The following is a 25,365-nucleotide window of genomic DNA, read 5'->3' on the forward strand; positions in this document are numbered from 1 at the left end:
CACAGAAGGTACTCACCTACGGCGGGAGCTACACACATGCACGTGTGTTGCGCGACACGTGCCCACCGATGTTGCAAAGTGGAAAAACTGACAAACAGTGCCGTACCTAGGAGGGGCTCAAAAGCTACTCGAAGAGAAGAATTCAAATTCGATACACAGTAGGCGAGGCCTGGCGACTCCTTTATGAGTCCGAACAAACGAAGCAAAGTTAAGAGTGGTGGAGAAGACAAATGGATAGCCGAATCTTGAATAAAGTGTGCTACCTACAAAGCAATTTAATTTACATGCCTGTTTATTCGCCAATTATGGCATTTTTGAGTGACGTCACAACGTATCAATGGGGTACTTGCGGTTCATTCTTGTTCTCGATCCATGGTGGTAGCAGCTGGGGGGTTGATGATGATGACGGGCGAATTCTGTTGCTGAGAGGAGAGGCGAGGCTTGCGCTGGTGGTTGATGGCTTGGCTGGTCAGTCACCGACGAAACGAGTCCTTGTCGGTCGTAGGTATAGGAGGGGCCCAGGGCCCACCTAAATCCCTTCGGCGAATTATACTCCCGTGATGGGGCAACTGGACAATGGTGATGATAAGGTCGGCCGACTGATAGGGCCAGCAGTCAACGTGGCGGATTTGGCGAGGAGCAATGACGAGGTGGTTGGACCGGGCGTGGCGTGGCAATATGGTCGATGGTGATGGTTTGACCAGGAATACCGGCCGAACAATGGAACAATAGGCCGCCAGGGCCACGCTTCGACGAATTTCCCAATTCTGTCCCAAACTGGCGTGTCGAGGAGTTTTCTGGTGCGCTTGTCCGTGGAAATCGCCGATGCTCGATCCTATTGAGTAGAAGAACGGCCCTTGCTCCGCCAAGAGAGGGTAGAAAAAAGAAAAAGGCCCACGAGATGGACCTACCCCATGGTTACTAACGTGTGACGTCACTTAATTTTCACGTTGCAAGTACAATACGTTTCATGTAGTCTTAAAATTACCTTTTTCTTGTCAATCTAACACTTGAACTTCTTTTTGGACGCGACGTTACAATAGTCACAACGGATAACTATAATTACAATAGGAACAATAGGTTTTTTTTGTCTATTCACACAATTGCTTTTCTTCTTTGAACACCACTAACCTTTTATAATGATTATTTGCACTGAAATCTATTATACTAACTCTGCATGCGGTTTTGAGCTTAACTACGCATGCTATTCTGAAAAGATTTAACTAAGATTAGAAATCTACACCACTAAAATTGAAAAACAACTCACTATCGAACTTAATAATTATTTTCCGGCGCGCACTGCAATTCCGACTAGTGTTTCGGACAGAATAATCTCTCCGAGATGAAAGCTGAGGTATTTAATTATCTAATTGGTACGACCGAGCACGAAAATTGCCGAAGTACCTATAATGCTCTTCCAATTTGGCAACCCTTCCACCCTACTCCATCTGTGGGCAAATGATGAACGTACGGCGAGCTTTTATGTTTTACTCGCGCTCAAACCGCTGCAAATGGGTTACTTCTCTGATGCGTATTGGTGTTGGGATCTAACTGGTACTCACCCTTTATGCCGACAGGTGGGTACCACTTGACTGCATAAGGTGAGTGGCGAGCACAGTGGGGTTAATGGGAAGGAAAAATATCTTGCGGGGAAGCTGCAAGTAGCAATTGGAACCAACGGTTACATTGCCCCATCGTCCCTCTCCTGAAATGCTGTTTATTACATTTCAAATCAAAACAAGGGTTTTTACATATTAATTACAACATTAATCGATTACCGATTTATGTTAAATATATGAACCCCTAGGGCCCACTCTGAATTTCCATTCACCTTCATCGCACTCACGATGAAGAAAAGGTAACTCAATTTTACCAACACTACTGTGTTGAGAACTGTCAAATCGTCAACTTGTATTTACCTGAGAGAGACTCGCGAAGAGTAAAAATATCAACGTCATATGCAGCCCAGATTCCCCTCTCACGAAACGTCAAATGCAGCCCACCGTTTTTATGGCTGAAAAAGTGAAAAGTATTGTGTTCAAAGTAAACTGTTATTAAAAACCTCAGTCGGCGGAGCAGTTTTTTCCATAGTTGCTGATAAATCTAAGCAGAAGATTAATTATTTCTAATGTCTGCTACGTTTGCTGGCATGAAATTTCACTCATACGGCTATTTATGATTCGATGTGATGTAAACTCAATCATTTTTTGCTGAGAGGTTCATGTGAGGATTTGAACGGCTTGCGCATAATTGGTATAAACACAAAGTGGAATAAGAAAAAAACTCAGCAATCACAGAAAAAGAAGACCGTCTTCGCGAGTCTCGTCTCAGGTATTTACTACTGCGCGATCGAACGACGGTGCATGCGAGTTGTCTTTTCCGACGCATTTTCACGGTTTCCGCGAGTTTTCCGGCGTGTTCGACTAAATTCGGGTCTTCCAGCAGCAAATTCTGACTGCGCGCGTGTCCAGCGATCGGAGAAGCTTTTACCGGTCGAATTCCCATTGGACTTTTGAGGGATCAGCTGGAGGTGAGAATATGCTGTTGGAGGAGGAAATTTGGATCTTGGCCTGGTAAGAGATGATATGAGTAGTTTTCAGTCGACCACAATCACGACAGAGTGCTAAACCATTTTGTTTTCAATCTCTTTAGGTCTCGGGGATCAAACCGAGGAAAATTTCTTTGTTTTTACGTCCGGACGTATGAATGGAAGGTGAGTGTTTCTCAAATAAAACGACCCACTTGAAGATTTTAATGAATGGTGATTACTTTTAGGCTTCGGGCTTCAGATCACAGACTGAGAATACGCCAATAGGCTTTCCCTTATCGTCTGCTAGCTCGTACGAGCTCGTTCCCACTCGAGCCAGGATGGTACACGGAACGTATAGGGCATCCAGTTTGGCGTTATACGAGTCCGCTGCGGATGACTGTCGGAAGTTCCGCCGAAAGACTCTCTGGCCCACCACGTAGACCGGAGCAGATTGCTTGGAGCGTAGATTATAAGTTTTTATGTTCTTTTCATGGCATTTTTGTAGGTTTTTCTTGACAGTGGAATAAACTTGCTCATCGATTTTTCCCTTCCTTTCCAACCTCCCGTCCTCGGATACCTCTTCCTTTTCCCTATCCATCCTGTGTTCCTCACCTGTCCCAACTATTTCGTGTCCGAAAAGTACTCGGTAGGGTGAAAACCCGGTAGAGGAGTGGGGAGTATTGTTAAGGCAATGTTCTATTTCGGACACTTTCGTGTCCCAAACTTTCTGGTTGTCTTTAACGTACGATCTGATGCAAGCATTGATCGTGCGATTTAGACGCTCAACGGGATTTGCCTGGCTATGGTATCGGGCATTTCTCCAATGCTGGACCTGGTATTTGGCCAGCAGAGCTTTGAACTCTGAGCTTAGGAAAGTCGAAGCGTTATCGGTTATAATGAACTCTGGAACTGAATACCTTCTGAACCAAGATTCTTCGAGAATCTTGGTTACCAGTGGAGCGGAGATTTTCTTCACCGGGGTAAGTAAGCACCATTTTGAGAAAATGTCCATTATTACCAGTAGGTGAGTATTACCGTTTTTACTGCGGGGGAGGGACTGAATAAAGTCCAAGGCCACAATTTGAAAAGGCCTATTAGTCAACCGTTGTTGACCAGGTTCAGGCATTTGAGACCGATTTGCTGGTTTATTTTGCCGGCAAATAGTACACTTTCTGACGTACTCTCGCACGTCTTCAAGCATCTTCGGCCAGAAGTATTTTTTCTTTATTAACGCCAGAGTTTTTTCGACTCCTAGATGCATTTTGTCATCATGTTCTTCAACGAGTTTTGTTTCTCGGAGGGATTTAGGAACACAGGTTTTCCAAGAGAATCGGTAATCCAAAAGGTCGTCTTGTGTTGAAACAAACTTCTTGAGGACCCCATGATCTATTCTAAAATCTTTGTATTTCTCTGGATCGGATTGTACTTTCTTTTTAAGATTCGCATACCAGCCGTTATCCTCTTCGCAGGCCTCCAGTTCCTCGACGGACCTGGACAAGGCATCGGCTATGATGTTGTCGACACCTCGGCGGTGCAGGACAGTCATTTCATATTTCTGTAGCTCTATGCTCCAGCGGCATAGACGCGAGGACGTTCGCCAGCTACTGCGCATTATGTACGTCAGAGCGGATGCATCTGTGTACACGGTAAATTTGCTACCTTCCACATAGCATCGGAACTTCTCGATCGAATTGAGGACCGCAAGGCCCTCCTTTTCGGTCGCGCAATACCTTTGTTGGGTAGTGGTCAGCTTTTGCGAGAAGAACGCAATAGGCTTCTCGATCCCGTCGTGCGTCTGCGTAAGCACACCGGCGATGGCCGCATCACTCGCGTCGCAATGTATTGTAAGGGTAGATTGAAGTTGGGATTGGTTAGGATTGGGGAACTTATAAGAAGTTCTTTTATCTTTCGGAACGACTCTTCAGCCTCATCGTTCCAACAAACTGTCTTTGGCTTGTTTCTAAGTAAGTCCGTTAGGGGCTGTGTGTATTTGCTATAGTTGGCTAAGAACCGTCTATAATAGTTACACATCCCTAGAAACCTTCTTAGAGCCCGCAAAGAATTAGGACGCTCATAGTTTACAATCGCGGCCACGCGATCTGGATTCGGCCTCAGACCATCACGATCCAGAATGTAGCCTAAGTAAGTAACTTCAGTGACGCAAAAATGGGACTTTTCTAGATTTATAGATAGATTGGCAGCTCTAAGTCTGGATGCCACTTCCTGAAGTAGGGTCAGGTGCTCTTCAAACGTTTCGCTAATGACGATGATGTCATCCAGGTAGACGAAAACGTTTGGTTCCAGCTCACCACCGCCCAACACTCGATCCATCAGTCGTGATAGTGTCGCAGGACTGTTGACCAAACCGAAAGGCATACGCGTGAACTGGAACAGTCCCCTTCCCAACACGGAAAATGCCGTATACTTGCGAGACCTAGGATGCAGAGGGACTTGTAAAAAAGCCTTTGAAAGGTCTATAGTAGATATGTAGTTAGCATGTCCTAGTCTGCTCAAGATACGGTCGGCGTGTGGGAGGGGATAAGAGTCCCTGACCGTACGTTCATTCAGCTTGCGTGCATCCAGGCAAAGGCGCACTGTTCCATCTGATTTGTCTACAGGAACCAGACGTAAAGCCCAGTCGCTGTAAGATTTCTCAATTATTTTGCATTCGAGCATTTTGTCCAATTCGTTGTTGATCTGTTCCTGTTTCTTCGGAGAAACTGGAAACGGATTTACTCTAGCAGGGGAAAGCTTTTTGGCTTCCTCTGTGAGTTCTATTCTGTGGCTTATCCAATCGGTGGTATCCAGTATACCCTCCGATGCAATTTTAAATTGATTTTTTACAACGTTCAACCGAGCAGTTTGTTCTTCGGTTAATTCTATTTCGGGTTCCTTGGAGTCCGGAAAACTTGCCTCCGAGTCTTCGTCGGCAACCGTTTCTTCAACCTGCACCTCGTCTACGGTAGGGCGAATTTCAAACGCACGCCAAAAGTTCATTCCTAAAAGGATTTTCCTTTTGAGCGAAGGTGCTATCAGCGTGTCTACTATCTTTGTTTTCCCATTAAAGGTAATAGGAAGATAGACTATACCAGTGACTCCCAATTTTTCCCCGCTGGCAGTCCGAAGACTCACCTCGGATGGAAAGATTGTAAGGCCACATTTGCGTATTAATTTCATGGCTCCCATTCCCAGAATGCTTAGATGGGCACCACTGTCCAACAAGCCTACCAGGGGAATTTGGAAGACGGACAGTTTAACAAATGGTCTATCGTCATTTTCTACTTTAATGATCGTCTCATTAATCTGATAATTGTGAGTGTGGACATAATCGGTGGGGGAAACTCTGTCGAACCCTTGGTTCTGAAGAGCGTAAGTTACATTGTCGTAATTAGCAAGGGACTTCAGTTCCGATTGAACTGTCGGCCCTCCGCGACAGTCTTCAATTCGTTTTTTGCACAGTTTGGACAAGAAGCTGTGTCTACGTTATAGAAACCACACTTTTGACAACTTTTTTGTTTGGGCTGATCACAGTCACGAGTGTGATGACCCTTTGTGCGACAATTCAAACAGTATTTAGGGGCTGGTTGATTGTACTGAGAGGGGATTGGTGGATTTTGCTCCTTCGGTTTCGCACCGCTTTCGGGTGGTTTTTGCGACGGTTTTTCATCATTATCTGAGCCGCGAGGTTGAGTTGACGAATTATGGAAAGTTCGCGATTTTTGCTTTGTAAACCCTGCTTTGGATTTCGATTTGTTTCTCGCGTCCGCATTGAGCTCATTCACTTGAGATGGCTTACCGCGTGGATTGGACGACTCGTTGGACGGATTTTGGTATTTGAACCAATATGTCGCATCCAAACGCCTACCAAACTTCTTGAGATCGGCTAAGTTATCGATTTCCGAGGACACCGCATGTCCTTTATAATCCGCGCGCATGTTACGGAACACTATTTCAAATTTCCGACGTTCGGTCATAGGTTTAGTTAACGAGTTAAATATTTTCTGTAACTCTAGAAAATAATCGTGGAACGACTCGCGTGGTGCCTGCTTTCTCGCGATCGCACGAATTTCGGTGGAATGATCGTGATCAGGGCTCAAGAATTCCTTCTTGAGCTCCTCTTTCAGCTCTTCCCACGAGGTGAAATCCTCGTTGTCAAAGCCAGTCATAAACCATGTTTTCGCGGCGCCGTTAAACAGGTGAATCGCGGATTGAAATAATTCTTTGCTCGACATCTTTTCGGACTTAGCGTAAAATTCTACTTCGCGAAGGAATTTCATTAGGGCGAGTCCGTTATCAGACCCGTCGTATTTAAGTTTCCAGTCTGAGACTGGCCGACGTTTTCCCGATTTTTGGACACGTTTGCTTCCGCGCGACGAATTCCGTGGTTCATCGGAAGACCAACCAGCTTCGGTACTGGAGGACTTTCTAGATTCCGAGCTTGACCGGCGTGAACGATTATTTGACCGGTGTGAGGTTGTTTTACGAACTGTATTCACCGACGGCTTCTCTTTGGGGACGGAGCGAGAGTTTGTCCGGATCGCGTTTTCGAAATACTCCGAAGCTTGTTCTCTCACCATCTGCTGGACCCAATTTTGAATTTGTGTGTCTCGCATCATCCATTGCTGCAAAAGCAATGGCATGATGTTCGACTCTGACTCAGGTAATAGCTTTTCTCCCGAATGATCAATACCGGATTTGAGCCTACGCGTACGCGAGCTTGATGCTCCCTCAAGCACTTCAACATCTTCCTCGTATGGGGTAGACGTCTTATTTTGTTGTACCGTAGCCGACGAGTTTTCATTCGTAATAAGGAGATTCGAAATAGACTGGTTCAGTGTCTCTATAACATCTCGTTGCCCGAGTGGCGCAAAGATTGAAAAATTATCGTTAAATGTTCCGCGAATGCACGCAATCAAACCGTCGATGTCCGAAAGATCTTCATCTTTATCAGTTAATTCTGTTAACCGTTTGGTACGTTTGAAATAATGAGCCAATCGTGTTTTAAGGCTCTCTCGGATTCCTTCGAATTTGTTCCTATGTGCTAGACAGTCCCGAATTTCTTTAATCTTCGAGTCAATCTGTTTGAATTCAAAACCGATTTCAAAATCACACTGAGTAATATCTATATTCGCGTTCGGATCGGCCTTGAGTTTATCCTTCAACCGTCTCATTAAAGCCGCGCGCGTTTCTGTATCCGTATAAGGAAGACCACGAATAGTAAGTTCATACACTATCTCTTCCCGTTCGAGATGATGTAGTAATAAATTCTTGTAGAGTAGGTCGAATTCAACATCCATCGTGAAATTTCGATCAATTTAACAGTTCTCAACCACTAATGATTCTTCGTTTGGAGGACGAAAAAGAAAACTAAAACAGGACACTGTTTTACTGCCCTTACCAAAGGGGGGTGGTAATGTTAGAATTTTAAATTTTAGTTGGGCGCCAAATTGTTACCTGCTAGCTCCCTGAGACTAGGGAAGGGTGACAATTACAGGGTCGTTTACCTTAGATCTCAACACTATACACCCACAGAAGGTACTCACCTACGGCGGGAGCTACACACATGCACGTGTGTTGCGCGACACGTGCCCACCGATGTTGCAAAGTGGAAAAACTGACAAACAGTGCCGTACCTAGGAGGGGCTCAAAAGCTACTCGAAGAGAAGAATTCAAATTCGATACACAGTAGGCGAGGCCTGGCGACTCCTTTATGAGTCCGAACAAACGAAGCAAAGTTAAGAGTGGTGGAGAAGACAAATGGATAGCCGAATCTTGAATAAAGTGTGCTACCTACAAAGCAATTCAATTTACATGCCTGTTTATTCGCCAATTATGGCATTTTTGAGTGACGTCACAACGTATCAATGGGGTACTTGCGGTTCATTCTTGTTCTCGATCCATGGTGGTAGCAGCTGGGGGGTTGATGATGATGACGGGCGAATTCTGTTGCTGAGAGGAGAGGCGAGGCTTGCGCTGGTGGTTGATGGCTTGGCTGGTCAGTCACCGACGAAACGAGTCCTTGTCGGTCGTAGGTATAGGAGGGGCCCAGGGCCCACCTAAATCCCTTCGGCGAATTATACTCCCGTGATGGGGCAACTGGACAATGGTGATGATAAGGTCGGCCGACTGATAGGGCCAGCAGTCAACGTGGCGGATTTGGCGAGGAGCAATGACGAGGTGGTTGGACCGGGCGTGGCGTGGCAATATGGTCGATGGTGATGGTTTGACCAGGAATACCGGCCGAACAATGGAACAATAGGCCGCCAGGGCCACGCTTCGACGAATTTCCCAATTCTGTCCCAAACTGGCGTGTCGAGGAGTTTTCTGGTGTGCTTGTCCGTGGAAATCGCCGATGCTCGATCCTATTGAGTAGAAGAACGGCCCTTGCTCCGCCAAGAGAGGGTAGAAAAAAGAAAAAGGCCCACGAGATGGACCTACCCCATGGTTACTAACGTGTGACGTCACTTAATTTTCACGTTGCAAGTACAATACGTTTCATGTAGTCTTAAAATTACCTTTTTCTTGTCAATCTAACACTTGAACTTCTTTTTGGACGCGACGTTACAATAGTCACAACGGATAACTATAATTACAATAGGAACAATAGGTTTTTTTTGTCTATTCACACAATTGCTTTTCTTCTTTGAACACCACTAACCTTTTATAATGATTATTTGCACTGAAATCTATTATACTAACTCTGCATGCGGTTTTGAGCTTAACTACGCATGCTATTCTGAAAAGATTTAACTAAGATTAGAAATCTACACCACTAAAATTGAAAAACAACTCACTATCGAACTTAATAATTATTTTCCGGCGCGCACTGCAATTCCGACTAGTGTTTCGGACAGAATAATCTCTCCGAGATGAAAGCTGAGGTATTTAATTATCTAATTGGTACGACCGAGCACGAAAATTGCCGAAGTACCTATAATGCTCTTCCAATTTGGCAACCCTTCCACCCTACTCCATCTGTGGGCAAATGATGAACGTACGGCGAGCTTTTATGTTTTACTCGCGCTCAAACCGCTGCAAATGGGTTACTTCTCTGATGCGTATTGGTGTTGGGATCTAACTGGTACTCACCCTTTATGCCGACAGGTGGGTACCACTTGACTGCATAAGGTGAGTGGCGAGCACAGTGGGGTTAATGGGAAGGAAAAATATCTTGCGGGGAAGCTGCAAGTAGCAATTGGAACCAACGGTTACAATCTGGGCCCCACGATGGTCATGGATAGGATATTGGGTTAGTGGGATAAGGTAGAGATCTGGGAGTCACCAATGTTTGGTGATGCGATCCATGATATAATCACGCCTAACCGGATTCGCAAAATAATTCGATAATCGCATTGTACGCCGAACAGGTGTTCGTCACTCGCCCACGCAAGGGCAAGCGACGCGATCAATAGATCAAACACTACTAACGATCCACGGCGCTTTTTCGTTTCTCTGAGCGAACGACGCGCGACAAGTTTGATCCTGCCCTCATTGTCCGCCCCCGCAGGAGCAAACCTCAAGGTCGACGGATCAAACACTACTCTGTGTAACTCGCTTTTTAATTGGACTAATAAGTTCTAATTTAAAATTGTGCGCGCTTCCAAACTGCATAGCAAGTTTTTGAGCTTTTGGTTAGTGATAATTTGTTTTCCTCTTTCAATGCCGGAATCGTTATTTCCTAAAGGGATGGTACACAAATTATGTCACGCTAAATTTCAACTTTTTCGACCCCTTTTTTTTGGGGGGGGGAGTCCCTTTGTCACACTTCTTATATGAGTCCTCCGAAAATTTTGTAAGGCTTGTCACGCTTGGTTCGAACCCCCCCTTGGAGCGTGAAGTAATTTGTGCATGACCCGAAAGTGGTTTGAGCCAGGGTCCAATGCAGATTTTTTTTCTTAATTGACTGTTAAACGAGAAACTTGCGACGATCGACGCGCCACCATAATTCATATAACGGAGGGTATTAGAACTAACTTGGAGGTGATGATTTCGCAATTTGGAGGTTAAAATCACCTCCTAACACTAGCGATTTTGCGGTGGGATATTGACGTTTGATCACGAATTGAGGAGAACACCGTTCTTTAATTTCTTTTTGCAGATCCTGTCAGCTAATTTTCATAGCAGGACTTCTCCTCACGTTTTCAAGACGGATCAAGAGTTTAAGATCATCGTCTATAATCACAGATCCGAATTTGAAAAGCTTTCTTCTATTTTATAAAGGTGCTCTGATTGTCCAGATTGAATCGCGATATTTGACCCTAGAAACTTCTGTTGCGTTACCACGTGGTCCAGGATGGCTGTTGATCGAAGCGCGCGCACCTTCACCATCCATTTGTTTTCAGTGACGGGCAACCGAAGATGAGCCGAACGAAATCAAACAAAAACATACGAACGCAAGACGCAACCGAAGTGAGAGCAAGACAAGATGCAGTGACGAAGACGCAGCAGCGCAAAGAGAAAAGAAAATAATTAATTCAAGTGCTCCAAAAGGTTTTTCATACATGGATTCTCCGCCCGTGAAACCTCCCAGAGGTGTGAAATATGGCAAAGAAACGGTAATTTATTGTGCTAAATCGTTCGAAAAGTGGTTCAAAGTTTGGTTGAAGCTTCGGGGAGACGGTGCAAATAGTTGGTTTGAAGAAAAATTACGTGATCTCGGTGAAATTAGTGTTTATTTTTGTGGGTGGTCATGTTTTCTTATTTGGGAAGCAGACTTTTTTTGCGCGATGAATAAGAAGAGCCCACATACGGGAAAAGCGGTGGAAAGAAGAACGTCATACTCGGTGGGCTAACATCGCGTGCGAAGGGTTTTGCGGCAGTGTTGCCGGATTTGTATGTTACCACAAATTCAAACATTTGAATAAGTTTTGCTCCGTTCAATGACTGCTTGCATTCGCTCGAGATTGATCATACACTCAGGCAAACGGACTATCGATAAACATAGGAACCCCTTATGAAAATTCGCCACAAGAAATCAGATTGAAATTCATAAATTTGCCTCATGAAACCAGAATTTGAAAATAAAAAATATTTTCGCGGCAACCTAGGATCGAACCAAGAACCTTGCGATCGATAAGCCCGAGCGTACACCACGCGCCTATCGACGCCTTGATGTGGAGTGATGCTAAAACCATACATAAAGCGTTCGTATTGCAATAATCGTTCCACCTTTCATAAGGCATAATGTATGAAATTCGATAGTCCAGTTCGCTGCGTGTATGTTTTCATTTTATATGGCGCATTGCGCACATAACAAGTGCGGGATTATTTCGGATCGATCTTGTGTCTTCACCGCACTTATTCAGCATGAGATGACGAATAAGTGCGACGAAGACACCAAGCCGATCCGAAGTAATCCCGCACTTCTATTTACGATTTCTCACTTATAAAGAGTTTAGTTCCCAATGCAATTTATAATTAATATATTTTGGAAAAGTTCGAAAGGCATTGGTAATAGAAGTAATAAACCATAGAAGAAGAATGTCGCTGGCGTCGCAGTAGGAACATCTTTTGCTGGCGGAGATAGGCAGGGCTATAAATGTCAACGCGAAAATGTATGCAGTTTGACACTTATATACCCAACATGTTTCTGAGCGAGAACAAAGGGAACACCAGCGACATTATTCTTCTATGGTTTATTATTTCTATTGCATTGGTACACCAGGCTACCAAGTTGTTCGTTTCACTGGGCATATGAAAGGATTTCACACGTTCTTCAACAAACTATTGTAGTGTCCGGGAAGAAACCGGCACATGCAAAGCTAATGACTCGATTATCTTAATTGCAGCTGGAGCAATTCCAGCAACCTCATCGCTCAAAACACCTTACAAGACTAACGTGTCATTCGTCTTTTCTCGATGCGAAAATCATTCTCTAGGATGTGAACTGAGTGTTACGCGTATTGATTTGGCCACCTCCATTTGATTTTGCCGTAAATGGCCAAAATATGTACGCGTAACAGTATGTCCAAAATACTTTGAGTACCCTACCATTCAAAACATAAGGGGTGCGGACTCGAACATTTTGGTCTGAGAATTTTGGTCATTCAATTCGAACACACTAGTCCAGTTGTTAATTACACCTATCGTTTGTCTGGTGAGTTGCACGCTTACTGTCAATGATGATGTCACGCTACACGATAAGTGTTCATCTGCAACAACCAGACAGCTCACCAATCCACCGCGAGGTGGATCGTGCTGAGTTGAAGGAGAGCGAAAGAAGGAAGGCACAAAAGTCTGTTTGACAGCTCTGCAGAAAGCGCGTGCGCACGGACAGAGCGCGTGCGCACGGAAAGAGCGCCAGTTCGGCTCGATTTGCAATGATCGGTTATTATTATTATTTTTTCGCTATTGGATATTCTATGGTTTGGTTGATCGATGTTAAAGTTTGTTTTAAAAGCAGCTCCACTTATTTTGAAACATATTGCCGTGTACAATAGTAGACAACACAACTGATTTAATTAAAATAATTTGAAATTATAATTAGTACATATACAAAAGGGGAAGAACGTTTAGGCTGGTTGTGCATTACGATAAAATCTCTTAACATAAGCAATGCTTGTTGTTGGTTCTTGTGGAAGGATCAACATGTTCGGCTTAACGAATCTTATTTTAAATATCGAATAACACCACATGCAATTGAACAAAAAGGATGTGATTACAATAGACTTTTGATATTTTCAATTCTGAACCACCGCAAAAAAAAATATTGGGAATCAAAATTCTCCTGAGAGGGATGATGTGGGGGAGGCTCATTCTAATTAATATTGTCGTTCAATTATGGGGATAAATTAAAATTGTTATTGTTCTATACATACTTATTTATTATAATTACCTGTAAATATTGATACAGCACAATTCAAGTATTTAAATATCAAATAGCAAACATAGATATGGTCGGTGTTCAGACAGACTGAACCAAGTGTTTTTTTCAATCGAGTAAGAAAAATGTACCCCAAACATGTGAAACATCAAAATATTATAGATATTTACTGTAATAATGGAACTTATCTATTTGATGATACATTTGTATCAAAATAACAAGGAAGATTTAAAATTGATGGAGTTCTTTACGTATCCTTAGAGCTCCAAAATTCATCTAGTCTGGTCTGTCTAAACACCGACCATATGATTCTCAAAAACTCATGAGAATGGTATTTTACTCTTTGAACTGTTATTTAATTTGGATGTGTTTAAAAGATTTATAAATTTAATTTGTTATTGATGTTACGAGCTATGTCTGTAGTTAAACTTAATGCTACACAAGAAATATATTTGAATCAAAGTATTTTTATACATAAATCATATGAAAAAAAAATGTTCCAGAAAGTACTCTAGAATTCTTTGGGAGCGTCTCCCGGGATTCTTCCTTAAATCATTCATGAATCCTTCAAATCCTCTCTGGGATTGTTCTGCTGAAAATCTTGAGATTATTTCTGAATTTTCTTCCAGATATCGCTTTGGGATTCATCCAAAAATAACGTTACCATTCCGGTATTACTTCTGAGATTCTTTCGGATATCTCATTGCGATCATTCTGGACATCTTTTTGGATTTTTTTGCAGAACTCTGTATGTGATTTTGCGTGTATCCTACTTTTGAAATCCAGGAAATTAAATTCTTTGAAATTCTTGAAAATTGTTTTCGAAATACTATGGAAGATTTTACCATAAATCCTGATGCAATCCATTTGGATATTTAAAGAGGATTTTATCAAAAAATATACGACTCTACTAGAAATTCTTCGAGAATTCCTCCGAAAATAACTCTAGATTTTTATCCGGAAATACTTCTGGTATTCTTATGAGAATGCCTCTGGTATTCTTCCAAAAATGACTTGAGATGCTTTCGGAAATCTTTCTGAAATTCTTCAAGAAATTCCACTGAGATTTCTACGACAATATCTTTGAAATACTCCTGGGACTCTTACAAAAATCCTGTTGGAGTTTTTTTTTCGGATATCTTTCTATTCTAAATTTTTCAATAAATTTTGCTGGGATTGTGCTGTAAAACCTGCTAAGATTCATCCAAAAATACGACTGTCATTCTTCCGGATATCATTCAAGAATTCCACCGGAAGTTTTCGTGAGATTCAACCGTAAATCGTTCTGGTATTTTTCAGAAATTCCAAAATATCCTTCTGAAAAATTCTCTGAGAATTGTTTTGGGATTATAGAAGGATTTCCAGAAGAATTCCAAGGCGATTCACAGAAACATCACTTCTGTATGAAGGATTATAGTTAATATCTGAAATAATACCATGAGAATTCTAAATCCAAATTACAGTGGTATTCAAAAGAATCCCAGAAGTTATTTCGCCAGAATCCCTGAAAGATTTAAAGGATATTCACAGACATCCAGAAGATTTCATGAATATTTTCCAGAATAATTCCGATGTCCAGATGAACTGCAGAAAGATTCATGGAATAATTTCAAACGGGATTTTCGGAATCATTTGAAAGTAACTTTTAGAAGATCCTCAGAAAAAGAAATCAGTCATCAAAGTAATCGAAAAAATCTCATTATTTCAAGCAATGCTCGTTGGTTCATGTCGAAGGATCAACATGTTCGGCTTAACGAATCTTATTTTAAATATTGAATGACACCACATACAATTAAACCAGTATGTAATTACAATCCTGAATCACCGCAAAAAAAAAATATTTAGAATCACATTCCTTCTGAGAGGGATGATGTGGTGGATGCACATTCTAATTAAAATTGTCGTTCAATTATGGCGATAAATTAAAATTGTTATTGTTCCATAAATACTTGTTTATTATAATTACTTGTAAATATTGATACAGCATATAAAATGACATTGGTCCAGAAATTACTCCAGAATTCTATGGAATTTCCCTCCTGGGATTCTTCCTTAAATCACTTATGAATCCTTCAAAACCTCTCTGGGATTGTTCTGGAAATCTAAAGATTATTTCTGATTTTTCTCTAAGTTCTTCTGGAAATCACAGAATACTTACAGATATCGCTTTTGAACTCATCTAAAAAACATCGTTAGCATTCCGGTACTATATCTGAGATTCTTTCGGATATCCTTTGTGATTCTTCTGGACATCTTATTGGAATATTTGCATAAATCTGTATGTGAGTTTGCGTTTATCTCCTTAAGGATTACTTTTGAAATCCTGGAAATCAAATTCGAATCGAAATTCTCGAAGATTCTTTCGGAAATTCAATGGAAGATTCTAACAAAAATCCTGATGCAATTCTTCTGGATATTTTTAGAGGATTTTGCCAAAAAATGTACTACGACTCTACTACAAATTCGTCGAGAATTCCTCCGAAAATAACTCTGGCCTTTTTCCGGAAATACTTCTGGGATTATTATGAGAATACCTCTGGTATTCTTCCGGAAATCACCTGAGATGCTTTCGGAATCCCTTTAGAATACTTTCGAGGATGCTTCCGAAAATCTTTCTGAAATTATTCTAGAAATGCCACTGAGATTTTTACGTCCATATTCTTGAAATTTGTCTGGGACTCTTCCAAAAATCCTGTAGGAAATCTTCCAGATATCTTTCTAGCATTATTTCGGGAAGCCTTCTGGGATACTTTCGAAAATCTTTCTGAGGATCCTTCAAATCCTTCTGTTAAGGATTCTTGCAGAAATTCTTCCCGAATTACCTCTAGACTCTAGGACTTTCCTGAATTTTTCAAGAAAACTGTTATTATTTCGACTACCTCTCTAGGATTCTTTCGGAAATTCTTCTACAATACCCCCAGATTTCTTTCTGTTATCCTGCTGGAGGACTTCAAAACATCTTTCAAAGATTCTTCCAGAAATTTTACTGGAATTTTTCAAGAAATTCGGCTGGGATTCTTCCGTAAAACCTGCCGAAATTCATCCGGAAATACGACTGGAATTCTGCTTGAATGATAAGCATTCAAGAATTCCACCGGAAGTTTTTGTGGGATTCAACCGTAAATTGTCCTGGTATTTTGTTTAAATACATTGAGATTCTTAGGGAAAAATATACAGGATTCCTAAAAATATCCTTCTGAAAATTCTTCTGGAAATTGCTTTGGAATTAAAGGAGGATTTCCGGAAGAATCCCAGGTCGATTTACAGAAGAACCACAGAGAAATCACTAAAATATTATCAGGGAGATTTCTAAAGGAATTATTTTAAGGATTCTCGTAAATTCCTGAAACAATCTCAGGAGAATTTCGAATGGATTTTGAATGTTTTTTTTACAGTGATATCCAAAAGAATCCCAGAAGTTATTTCGCAAGAACCCCTGAAGATTCAATGAAAAGTCACAGACATCCATACGATTTCATGAATATTTTCCAGAATAATTACGATGTCCAGAAGAGCTCCAGAAAGATTTACGGAATAATTCCAAATGGAATTTCCAGAACCATTTAAAAGTCACTTTCAAAAGATGCTCAGAAAAAGAAATCAGTAATCAAAGAATCTCATAGGTATTTTTTTAAAGTCCCAGTGACTGTCCGGTAGTTTTCTTGGAGGATTTCCATTTGAAGTCAAGAGGGATTTTCAGAAAATTCTGCCAAGGATGTAAGAAAATTTTAAAGGAAAATCAATGATAAATCACGAAAAAAATCAAAAACACTTCCTTATGAATTTCCAGAAGAATCACAGTTTTTTTTTCTCAAAAAATCTTAGAAAAAAATTGAGTTCTGTTTGATCTTTCGACCTTGACGCTTGCTTTTGCCGGAGCGAGCGACGAGGGCAGGATCAAACATGTCGCGCGTCGGTCTCGTAAGTGAAAAAGTGGCGTGATCGGGGAGTTCGGTTGGAGTAAGTTAAAAAGTGCCGCGATCGGTTCGTTCTTTTTGATCTTTCGACGACCTTGACGCTTGCTCCTGGGCAGTGCGTCAAGAAAGCCCGAGCTGTCGTCCGTGTTTTTTTTTTTCGAGTCGCGCGCCTTTTTTTTTTTTTTTTTTTTTTTTTTTTTTTTTTTTTTTTTTTTTTTTTTTTTTTTTTTTTTTTTTTTCTGGGTGCTAGCCGAGCAAACGAGTGAAGCTGAAAATGGATTGTGGCCGCTCAGTCAAGGATAACGGATCAATTGGTGAGCTCGTTTCATGCTACTATTTCTAATCTATAAAATATGTATGACTGCACATTTAATCGTTACAATGGTGGGATGTAAATATGATGTTTCAACAAACTATGGATGGTTCGTCACTGTGAGTGTCGACACAAACTCTGATTCATGATTTATTTATGTTTAACATTTTTTTTTTTCAGAACACCCCTTATATACCTTTATTTTTGTAATTAAAAAAACTTTGAATGGTTCGACACTACAAGTGTAGACTTGCGAAAGGTCCACTTTATTCAACAAACTTTGGATGGTTCGCCACTGTAAGTGTCGGCATAAGAATAAGAGTGTTCTATGATGTCCCAACCAATTGAGTCTTTTGTTTCTTTTCAAATGAGTAAAATATAATAACACATGCTTTCGTACTGACAGCTGTAGGAATGTTACATTTAGGTATTTGTTCAACAAACTTTGAATGGTTCGTCACCTCAAGTGTCGGCATAATTTTCCTCTACATAGAAATTATATGAACAATTATATTTACGTATAAGCATGTATATATCTCACAAATCATTGTTTATCATGGTCTAATCGCTTATCAAAGTGAATCCTTTGACCCAACGATCCTCCCCATTAACAAACATCCCTCCCAGTAACCTTTGTGGAGATGCAGAGGCAAACACGGTCTCCAAATAGCAAAGGTTACACACTAACATTCCTTCCCTCAATCCCACCTGACTGCAAGGACGTGGCCGGCGCCGTTATTGACCTTGTATAAATAGAGGCACTGAATTATGCACACTGAAGAAGATTATGGCCTATCCCAGCTGAACTTCTAGTTGATTCTTTGTGCATTTTCACTGACTTCGGTCAATCACGGAATAGCAACCATTGATATGTGTAGTCAGTCTAAGCTAAGCTAAGCTAAGCTAAGCTAAGCTCAAAAAGTCTTAGAAAAAAATTCTAAAGAATCACGAAGGAATTTTCGGAACAATCCTGGATATACAAAATTATCTCAGGCAGAAACAATAAAATCAATAGCAATAAATCTGTAAGAATATAAGAAGGATTTCTGTAAGAATATATGGAGGATTTACAAACAATTACAGAGGAATTTTCGGATGATTGCCATAAATAAAGATTTAAAAAAATCCCTGTCATCTGGAAGATTCTTAGCAGGATTTTCGGAAGTATTCCACAGGGATTTCTGGGAGAATTCCATTGGGATTTACAAAAGAATTCCAGAGGAATTTCCGAAAGAATCCCAAGAATTTGCACGGAAGAAAGTGAAGTGAAATAATAGATTTATTTGATTTTGTCTCAGGCGTCTTTCCGAGAGTATTCTAGAATAATAGGTATAATCTAAGACATTTTTCGGAAAGAATCTCAAAGGGATTTTGAAGAACTTTCAAAGAGTTTCACGGAAGAAATACTGAAGAATTACGAGGAAAATATCAGAATTTAAATAATAATTTCGATTGGATTTCCAGAAAAAATCCCGAGAAATTTTGTGAGAATCCCAGAACCCAGATTTTTAAAATAGATTCCATTACACTGGAAAGCAATCATTAAATCATTTTCGGCAGAATTCCAGAATTTTACGGCAGAATTCCAGAATTTTACAGCAGAATCCTGAAAGGATTTCCATAATAACCCAAGATGGGTTTCTGGGATAGTCCAATAGTAAGTCCCAATAATAATTACATATAATAATTTCAGAAGGGTTTCTGAAAGAATCTCAGTGAATTTTCAAGATGTCCTCTAGCAACACAACTAATATATACTAATATTTACAACTCAATACTTAATTATAAATTGCGTTAAGGTGATTATAGAACAAAGCCACACCTCAAATTTTCAAAAGCACAAGACTTGAGAACCAAACAGCTCTCACCGTTGAAAATTTATCCCATTAGTCACCACCAGCAAGCAAGCAGATTGATTGGTTTTCAACGCAAACTGTTGTCAGATTCTCCAGTCTTGTGCCCTTGTTTGGCTTCGTTTTATAATCACCTTAAGCTGAGTGTACGCCATCCAGTTTGGGGGCGGATTGACGGTATCGAAGTGGATTAAAAACAATTATAGGAGAACGTGTGGGAAATACATATGAACTGCGCAGAATACATCAGACCGATTTAGCATTGCTGCGCACTTCTAAAAGCATTTTATTTTTATTAAAATGTTTGATAATAGTAGAACGACAATGATCATCAGTTGATTTTCCGCTACTGTTTTTTTTAATCACAATTGTTATTTCTTTCCGTGCACGCGCTCGGGAAATGAATCTGGCCATGGTACAACAACCGCGCTACATTCGATGAATCCTATGCGACAAAAATTGTTGGCGCTATCCGTCAAATTCGCTCACCAAAGCTATTTTGGTGACTTTAACATCACAGCTACTAGTCCAGTTGTTAATTACACCTATCGTTTGTCTGGTGAGTTGCACGCTTACTGTCAATGATGATGTCACGCTACACGATAAGTGTTCATCTGCAACAACCAGACAGCTCACCAATCCACCGCGAGGTGGATCGTGCTGAGTTGTTGAGTTGAAGGAGAGCGAAAGAAGGAAGGCACAAAAGTCTGTTTGACAGCTCTGCAGAAAGCGCGTGCGCACGGACAGAGCGCGTGCGCACGGAAAGAGCGCCAGTTCGGCTCGATTTGCAATGATCGGTTATTATTATTATTTTTTCGCTATTGGATATTCTATGGTTTGGTTGATCGATGTTAAAGTTTGTTTTAAAAGCAGCTCCACTTATTTTGAAACATATTGCCGTGTACAATAGTAGACAACACAACTAATTTAATTAGAATAATTTGAAATTATAATTAGTACATATACAAAAGGGGAAGAACGTTTAGGCTGGTTGTGCATTACGATAAAATCTCTTAACATAAGCAATGCTTGTTGTTGGTTCTTGTGGAAGGATCAACATGTTCGGCTTAACGAATCTTATTTTACCCCAGCAACACACATGTTATAATTGTGTATTATCAACTGATATATGACCAAAATTAGTCATATATTAGTTGATAATACACAATTATAACATGTGTGTTGCTCGGGTAAATATCGAACAACACCACATGCAATTGAACAAAAAGGATGTGATTACAATAGACTTTTGATATTTTCAATTCTGAACCACCGCAAAAAAAAAAAATATTGGGAATCAAAATTCTCCTGAGAGGGATGATGTGGGGGAGGCTCATTCTAATTAATATTGTCGTTCAATTATGGGGATAAATTAAAATTGTTATTGTTCTATACATACTGATTTATTATAATTACCTGTAAATATTGATACAGCACAATTCAAGTATTTAAATATCAAATAGCAAACATAGATATGGTCGGTGTTCAGACAGACTGATCCAAGTGTTTTTTTTTTCAATCGAGTAAGAAAAATGTACCCCAAACATGTGAAACATCAAAATATTATAGATATTTACTGTAATAATGGAACTTATCTATTTGATGATACATTTGTATCAAAATAACATGGAAGATTTAAAATTGATGGAGTTCTTTACGTATCCTTAGAGCTCCAAAATTCATCTAGTCTGGTCTGTCTAAACACCGACCATATGATTCTCAAAAACTCATGAGAATGGTATTTTACTCTTTGAACTGTTATTTAATTTGGATGTGTTTAAAAGATTTATAAATTTAATTTATTATTGATGTTACGAGCTATGTCTGTAGTTAAACTTAATGCTACACAAGAAATATATTTGAATCAAAGTATTTTTATATATAAATCATATGAAAAAAAAAAATGTTCCAGAAAGTACTCTAGAATTCTTTGGGAGCGTCTCCCGGGATTCTTCCTTAAATCATTCATGAATCCTTCAAATCCTCTCTGGGATTGTTCTGCTGATAATCTTGAGATTATTTCTGAATTTTCTTCCAGATATCGCTTTGGGATTCATCCAAAAAAAAAACGTTACCATTCCGGTATTACTTCTGAGATGCTTTCGGATATCCCATTGCGATTATTCTGGACATCTTTTTGGATTTTTTTGCAGAACTCTGTATGTGATTTTGCGTGTATCTCCTTAAGGATTACTTTTGAATCCCAGGACATTAAATTCTTTGAAATTCTTGAAAATTGTTTTCGAAATACTATGGAAGATTTTACCATAAATCCTGATGCAATCCATTTGGATATTTAAAGAGGATTTTATCAAAAAATGTACGACTCTACTAGAAATTCTTCGAGAATTCCTCCGAAAATAACTCTAGATTTTTATCCGGAAATACTTCTGGTATTCTTATGAGAATGCCTCTGGTATTCTTCCAAAAATGACTTGAGATGCTTTCGGAAATCTTTCTGAAATTCTTCAAGAAATTGCACTGAGATTTTTACGCCAATATCTTTGAAATACTCCTGGGACTCTTACAAAAATCCTGTTGGAGTTTTTTTTTCGGATATCTTTCTATTCTAAATTTTTCAATAAATTTTGCTGGGATTGTGCTGTAATCCAAAAATACGACTGTCATTCTTCCGGATACCATTCAAGAATTCCACCGGAAGTTTTCGTGAGATTCAACCGTAAATCGTTCTGGTATTTTTCAGAAATTCCATTGAGATTCTTAAAAATATCCTTCTGAAAAATTTTCTGAGAATTGTTTTGGGATTATAGAAGGATTTCCAGAAGAATTCCAAGGTGATTCACAGAAACATCACTTCTGTATGAAGGATTATCGTTAATATCTGAAATAATCCCATGAGAATTCTAAATCCAAATTACAGTGATATTCAAAAGAATCCCAGAAGTTATTTCGCAAGAACCCCTGAAAGACTTAAAGGATATTCACAGACATCCAGAAGATTTCATGAATATTTTCCAGAATAATTCCGATGTCCAGATGAACTGCAGAAAGATTCATGGAATAATTTCAAACGGGATTTTCGGAATCATTTGAAAGTAACTTTTAGAAGATCCTCAGAAAAAGAAATCAGTAATCAAAGTAATCGAAAAAATCTCATTATTTCAAGCAATGCTTCTGAGAGGGATGATGTGGTGGATGCACATTCTAATTAAAATTGTCGTTCAATTATGGCGATAAATTAAAATTGTTATTGTTCCATAAATACTTGTTTATTATAATTACTTGTAAATATTGATACAGCATCTAAAAAGACATTGGTCCAGAAATTACTCCAGAATTCTATGGAATTTCCCTCCTGGGATTCTTCCTAAAATCACTTATGAATCCTTCAAAACCTCTCTGGGATTGTTCTGGAAATCTAAAGATTATTTCTGATTTTTCTCTCAGAATACTCAGTTCTTCAGAATACTTACAGATATCGCTTTTGAACTCATCTAAAAAACATCGTTAGCATTCCGGTACTATATCTGAGATTCTTTCGGATATCCTTTGTGATTCTTCTGGACATCTTATTGGAATATTTGCATAAATCTGTATGTGAGTTTGCGTTTATCTCCTTAAGGATTACTTTTGAAATCCTGGAAATCAAATTCGAATCGAAATTCTCGAAGATTCTTTCGGAAATTCAATGGAAGATTCTAACAAAAATCCTGATGCAATTCTTCTGGATATTTTTAGAGGATTTTGCCAAAAAATGTACTACGACTCTACTACAAATTCGTCGAGAATTCCTCCGAAAATAACTCTGGCCTTTTTCCGGAAATACTTCTGGGATTATTATGAGAATACCTCTGGTATTCTTCCGGAAATCACCTGAGATGCTTTCGGAATCCCTTTAGAATACTTTCGAGGATGCTTCCGAAAATCTTTCTGAAATTATTCTAAAAATGCCACTGAGATTTTTACGTCCATATTCTTGAAATTTGTCTGGGACTCTTCCAAAAATCCTGTAGGAAATCTTCCAGATATCTTTCTAGCATTCTTTCGGGAAGCCTTCTGGGATACTTTCGAAAATCTTTCTGAGGATCCTTCAAATCTTTCTGTTAAGGATTCTTGCAGAAATTCTTCCCGAATTACCTGTAGACTCTGGGAGTTTCCTGAATTTTTCAAGAAAACTGTTATTATTTCGACTATCTCTCTAGGATTCTTTCGGAAATTCTTCTACAATACCCCCAGATTTCTTTCTGTTATCCTGCTGGAGGACTTCAAAACATCTTTCAAAGATTCTTCCAGAAATTTCACTGGAATTTCTGCTGGGATTCTTCCGTAAAACCTGCCGAAATTCATCCGGAAATACGACTGGAATTCTGCTTGAATGATAAGCATTCAAGAATTCCACCGGAAGTTTTTGTGGGATTGAACCGTAAATTGTCCTGGTATTTTGTTTAAATACATTGAGATTCTTAGGGAAAAATATACAGGATTCTTAAAAATATCCTTCTGAAAATTCTTCTGGAAATTGCTTTGGAATTAAAGGAGGATTTCCGGAAGAATCCCAGGTCGATTTACAGAAGAACCACAGAGAAATCACTAAAATATTATCAGGGAGATTTCTAAAGGAATTATTTTAAGGATTCTCGTAAATTCCTAAAACAATCTTAGGAGAATTTCGAATGGATTTTGAATGTTTTTTTACAGTGATATCCAAAAGAATCCCAGAAGTTATTTCGCAAGAACCCCTGAAGATTCAATGAAAAGTCACAGACATCCAGACGATTTCATGAATATTTTCCAGAATAATTACGATGTCCAGAAGAGCTCCAGAAAGATTTACGGAATAATTTCAAATGCAATTTCCAGAACCATTTAAAAGTCACTTTCAAAAGATGCTCAGAAAAAGAAATCAGTAATCAAAGAATCTCATAGGTATTTTTTTTAAAGTCCCAGTGACTGTCCGGTAGTTTTCTTGGAGGATTTCCATTTGAAGTCAAGAGGGATTTTCAGAAAATTCTGCCAAGGATTTAATAAAATTTTCAAGGAAAATCAATGATAAATCACGAAAAAAATCAAAAACACTTCCTTATGAATTTCAAGAAGAATCACAGAGTTTTTTTTCTCAAAAAATCTTAGAAAAAAATTCTAAAGAACCACGAAGGAATTTTCGGAATAATTCTGGATATACAAAATTATCTCAGGCAGAAACAATAAAATCAATAGCAATAAATCTGTAAGAATATAAGAAGGATTTCTGTAAGAATATAAGGAGGATTTACAAACAATTACAGAGGAATTTTCGGATGATTTCCATAAATAAAGATTTAAAAAAATCCCCGTCATCTGGAAGATTCTTAGCAGGATTTTCGGAAGTATTCCACAGGGATTTCTGGGAGAATTCCATTGGGATTTACAAAAGAATTCCAGAGGAATTTCCGAAAGAATCCCAAGAATTTGCACGGAAGAAAGTGAAGTGAAATAATAGATTTTTTTGATTATAGTCTCAGGCGTCTTTCCGAGAGTATTCTAGAATAATAGGTATAATCTAAGACATTTTTCGGAAAGAATCTCAAAGGGATTTTGAAAAACTTTCAAAGAGTTTCACGGAAGAAATACTGAAGAATTACGAGGAAAATATCAGAATTTATATATTAATTTCGATTGGATTTCCAGAAGAAATCCCGAGAAATTTTGTGAGAATCCCCGAACCCAGATTTTTAAAATAGATTCCATTACACTGGAAAGCAATCATTAAATCATTTTCGGCAGAATTCCAGAATTTTACGGCAGAATTCCAGAATTTTACAGCAGAATACTGAAAGGATTTCCATAATAACCCAAGATGGGTTTCTGGGATAGTCCAATAGGAAGTCCCAAGGAGGTTATTGGAAAAATCAGAGCGATCAAAGAAAAAACTACATATAATAATTTCAGAAGGGTTTCTGAAAGAATCTCAGTGAATTTTCAAGATGTCC

At 39.4% G+C, this 25,365-nt stretch overlaps 1 protein-coding gene across 1 annotated transcript in view; it reads left to right on the forward strand.

Moving 5' to 3' along the window:
- Positions 1-10,941: 10,941 nt before the first annotated feature.
- Positions 10,942-25,365, forward strand: part of LOC5567577 (exocyst complex component 4) — a 41,067-nt gene continuing 26,643 nt past the window's right edge. The window contains exon 1 of the mRNA XM_021848518.1: positions 10,942-11,085. Within this exon, the coding sequence (XP_021704210.1) occupies positions 11,032-11,085 (54 nt within the window). The 5' untranslated portion in view covers positions 10,942-11,031. The remainder of the gene's footprint in view (positions 11,086-25,365) is intronic.

The sequence above is a fragment of the Aedes aegypti genome, chromosome 3, assembly GCF_002204515.2.
Source record: "Aedes aegypti strain LVP_AGWG chromosome 3, AaegL5.0 Primary Assembly, whole genome shotgun sequence".
Lineage (NCBI taxonomy): Eukaryota > Metazoa > Arthropoda > Insecta > Diptera > Culicidae > Aedes > Aedes aegypti.